The sequence below is a fragment of the Terrapene carolina genome, unplaced genomic scaffold (genome assembly GCF_002925995.2).
Source record: "Terrapene carolina triunguis isolate 2854851 unplaced genomic scaffold, T_m_triunguis-2.0 Scaffold39507, whole genome shotgun sequence".
NCBI classification, from domain to species: domain Eukaryota; kingdom Metazoa; phylum Chordata; order Testudines; family Emydidae; genus Terrapene; species Terrapene triunguis.
The window spans coordinates 4,561-9,291 of NW_020703858.1; the positions used below are offsets into that span (position 1 = coordinate 4,561).

At 52.2% G+C, this 4,731-nt stretch overlaps 1 protein-coding gene across 1 annotated transcript; it reads left to right on the forward strand.

The window, feature by feature from the left end:
• The first annotated feature begins 262 nt into the window (after positions 1-262).
• Positions 263-4,722, forward strand: LOC113405486 (perforin-1-like). The gene is made up of 2 exons (XM_026646703.2): positions 263-369; positions 4,128-4,722. The coding sequence occupies exon 2, from the start codon at positions 4,182-4,184 to the stop codon at positions 4,710-4,712; it is 531 nt and encodes a 176-aa protein (XP_026502488.1). The 5' UTR covers positions 263-369; positions 4,128-4,181; the 3' UTR covers positions 4,713-4,722.
• The last annotated feature ends 9 nt before the right edge of the window (positions 4,723-4,731 follow it).

Below are 4,731 nucleotides of genomic sequence, written 5' to 3' on the forward strand. Positions count from 1 at the left end.
GGGCTTCTCCCAGCGATGGGATTGGTGGGGCAGGCAGGGGAGTGGACTGAGGCGAGAGAGGATGGGTGGGGACTCCATCCCCAGGAACGGTGCAGATCAGGGGTCTGCCCAGCCACTGGGAGGGCAGGGGGCTCAGGTGGGAGAGCTGTGAGGTCAGGGTGTGCCTTTATCCAGACTGGAAGAGGGAGGAGAGGGGGCCTCAGGAGAGGGGGTGAGGTGGGGGTGGGGCCTCAGGGAAGGGGGAGGAGCACCCCTGGAGAAAACAAGAAGTCAGCACCTGTGACTGTATTTATATGGCACACGGCAAACCCAAGTGACCAGAGGGGTCTTTAGGAGCTGGGAATCACGCTAGCTTTTGGCACAGACAAGGTAAGTGCCGTTTAGTTATTGCAAAACTTTTGAAATGTAGGTGAGAAATCCCGGGTGAAATCCTGAGTCCTTGCAGGGGAGAGGGGGGAGATCCTCCTCCAGGATCTGACCCCACTTCCCGAGCTGGTGCCCCGGTGCCCAGGCAGAGGGGCTGAGGAGGGTAAAGGAACTGCAGCGCTGACTCAGCTGCCCCACGGTGTCTCACTGTGTGGAAGCCCCTCAGCCCCCCTCTAAACCGTGATACCCTCCTTGACCCCCAGTCTACTCCAAGTGCCCCTCCCATATTTCTTCCCCCCACTCCCTCTTGCCCCCCAGCTCCCCTCACTCTGCCCAATGAATAATTCCTTCCTGACCCGCAGATCCCAGCACATGCCTGGGGGCACGGAGAGGGTGTGGACACTGTTACCACTCAAGAAAGAGATCTTGGAGTCAATGTGGATAGTTCTCTGAAAACATCCACTCAATGTGCAGCGGCAGTCAAAAAAGCGAACAGCATGTTGGGAATAATTAAGAAAGGGATAGATAATAGGACAGAAAAAATCATATTGCCTCTGTATAAATCCATGATATTCCCACATCTTGAATACTGCTTCCAGATGTGGTCGTCCCATCTCAAAAAAGATTGGAAAAGTTTCAGAAAAGGGTAACAAAAACTATTAGCGGTATGGAACGGCTTCCGTATGAGGAGAGATTAATAAGACTGGGACTTTTCAGCTTGGAAAAGAGATGACTAAGGGGAGATGGGATTGAGGTCTATAAAGTCATGACAGCTGTGGAGAAAGTAGATAAGAAAGTGTTGTTTACTACTTCTCATAACACAAGAACTAGGGGTCACCAAATGAAATTAATGGGCAGCAGGTTTAAAAGAAATAAAAGGAAGTACTGTATTTCTTCACACAACACACAGTCAACCTGTGGAATTCATTGCCAGAGGATATTGTGAAGGCCAAGACTATAACGGGGTTCAAAAAAGAACTAGATAAATTCATGGAGGATAGGTCCATCAATGGTTATTAGCCAGAATGGGCAGGTATGGTGTCCCTAGACTGTCTTTGCCAAAAGCTGGGAATAACCGATAGGGGATGGATCAATTGATGATTACCTATTCTGTTCATTCCCTCTGGGGCACCTAGCATTGGCCATTGTCAGCAGACAGGATACTGGGCTAGATGGACCTTTGGTCTGACCCAGTATGGTTGTTCTTATGTTCTTATGGACACACAGTGTGGGGGACTAAGAGGGCCTTGTTTCCCTCTCCAGAATCCTGGCACACAAATAGGGCGGCAGAGATGGGGACTCAGGACACCCCCAGATCCTGGATCAAACATAGATAGGGGGCTCAGGTTGCCCACAGATTTTGGCATGGCCAGAGTGGGCGAGGGAGGGGCTCAGACGCACCCCGTGCCTAAACCCTGCCACTCGCCCTGACCCCTTGTCTCTCTTCCCGGTGTCCCGCCCCTCCCCACACCCTGTCCTGAGAGCAGAGGGGGACAGCAGGCAACACACATCCCCTGAGGCGACCCAGCACCCACACACACTGGCTCCCCAGCAAGTTCTCGGCTTTCAGTAGAACCCAAGAGTCCTGGCTCCCATCCCCGTGACTGAGATCTCGGGGGCGGGGGCACCCTGAGATTGCTCAATCAGGGCAAACTGAGAAGAATGGGGCAGACAATCCCCAAAACTGGTGGTTATTCTAATACTTAGATTCACCCAGCCAGCAACAAAACAGTTTCTCCAATAACTGACTGCTTACTCAGAAGCCAAAACAGTTCCCTTAAAGAAACCAGTTTTGGGCTGCAGTCCAGACAGCCAAGTGAAATATGATAAGGATTACTGAAAATCTTGCTCATCATATAAAAATACTGGACACATTCCCCACCAGGTCAGTGAATATTTCAGCTCTTACCCAAATGCACACTTACAGCCAACTCTTGTGAACTAAACTAAACTTTATTGAAAAAGGAAAGAGAGAGGATTGGTTAAAAGATCATTCTCCATCCAGCTATGCCTAGAGTTCTTAGGTCAGTTTCATTGTAAAGATGGTGAGCTTCAGAATTGCAAAGACTCCTTTCCCGAATCAGTTCATCAGGTTATAGTCCCAAGACAGGCCAATGTCCAAAATCAGGGTGATCCAGACTGGAGCTGGAGACCTCAGTCTGGTGACTCAAACTTCCCCCATGAAGCTTAAGCAGATCTGAGATTACAGGATCAGGGCCCAAGAGTTATTTTATAGTTCGTGGCTTTGAAGTAAGACCTTCTCTTTCTAATTAGCTGCTTGGATTAACATAATGCAACTGCCCACCTCCCGCCATTTACAAGTAATTAACTGCATACTTCAAAGAGGAATGAAGACAGTGATGTTACTACATTTACAGTTCATCTAAATGTTACCTTCCCCTTTGGATCTCTGAACTAACAGAATACAGTGACAGACAGGAACCGTTTGGTTACATTGTCAAACTCTAACAGTATATATGTAAACACACAAAAAACACAATCGTTATCTCCTAATATGTCTCTAAAGGTTGACTATGGGCTAGTTAGTTTGTTAGTGTTTAACCCATCCTGGCCCCATGTCCCCCACCCCCCTTCTAACTCCTAGACCCCACTCCTCTCCCAGAGCCAGGGAAAGAACCCAGGAGTCCAACCTCTGAGCTCCCACCACCACCTCCTGCTTTAGCCACTAGATCCTGCTCCACTCCCAGAGCCAGGGAAAGCACCCAGGAGTCCAGAGTCACAACCCCACCCCCTCCCAGAGTTGGGGAGAGAACCCAGGAGTCCTGTTTCCCAGCCTCCCTGCTCTAACCACTAGACCCCACTCCCCTCCCAGAGCTGGGGATAGAACCCAGGAGTCCTAGATCTCTCTATCCCCTCTCTAGCCTGCCCGACCCCACTCCCGATTTATAATTGGATCACTGATATCAGGATCTGGCCCTTCCCCCCAGCCAGCCCCCCCCCCCCCCCCCCCAGCTCTCCCTTCTCCCTCTGATCCTCCTGGATTCGTTATGGGGGGGATTTTGCTGTATGTGGGGGTCCCTCTTTCTCCCTGCCCTGCCTCCCAAATGACGAACCCAGAGAGCTCTGGAGAGCTCAGCTCCCTGCATTCTGATCCAGCTGACATCTGCATCAGGGTGGTCCCTGGAAACTCTGCCGCTCCAGTCCAGCTGCCGTGATCCCCACACGGGAGCCCTGTGCTTTGCTGCAGACAGGTAACCCATGGGGCAGAGGAGCCTGGGGGACGTGCTTTTCTCTCTCTCTCTCTTCCTGCTGGAGGGAATGGGGCTGTGAGTATTTCAGCAAGATCACCCTACTGCCTGCAGCTCACATGGGGGATTCAGTTCCCAGCACAATGAGGGGAGATTCATCTTGGGGGTGAGATGGGGAGAGGGGGTGTGCACAGGTGCATATCTGCACAGCTATCTATTACATGGAATGAGAACTATTCACCCATGTGTCTCATGTCCCCTACTACACACAACTAAACCAACTGCCCCCTAGTGGTCAGAATCAGACCTGCCAGGTTGTACGTGTCCTAGTCCCTGTACTTCTCACACTCAGCAGAAACTCTTATTCAAAATCAGCGGGCAATGGGGTAGGCAGGCTGTAGCATAGGTTGTTGGAGAGCTCTTCTCTCAGATCCAGGGAGGGTCATAGCAGATTGCAGGCTTCTGGGATGCCGCCAGGATCTGTTGTGTCTGTGGAACTGCCTGCCACTAGATTGTTGTTAATGAAGCCTCTCTCTGTTTCTCTCCCTCTAGGGAGGCTGATAGACCAAAAGCCACTTCCAGGTGAGGGGCACCATCACACCAGCCATGGCGAGATCTGGTGTCTTCATCCCTCTGCTTCTCCTCTTCCTTCTCCCTTCAGTCTCCCCCGACTGCTACACGGGCACATCTACGGAGTGCGAGGAGACCATGGCCTTCGTGCCCGCGCACAGCTTGGTGGGGGAGGGCATTGACGTGACCACTCTGGAGTGGACGGGGGCCAATCTGGTGGACACCAGCCTGTGGCACCACCCAAATGGCACCTGCACCATATGCGAGAACCGGCTGCAGGGGCGACAGAAGCAGAGGCTGCCGCTGGCCGTGGTGGACTGGAGGGTCCAAATCTCGTGTAACCGGGACCTCAGCAGCTCAGTGGAAGAGTCAGCCGCGGCTGTGGGCCGGGCACTGGCGTTGGATGTGAACAACGACTGGATGTCAGAGCTGGAGCTGCTAGATGAGTCCCATGGCCCGGCCTTGGGGGGGTCCAAATCCCAGCTCACCAGCTACGCTTACCAGAAGGAGCTGCAGGACAAGTACATGTTCGTGCGCCAAGAGATGCCCTGTGTGTATTACAGGTGAGAATCCCACGTTGTCCCCT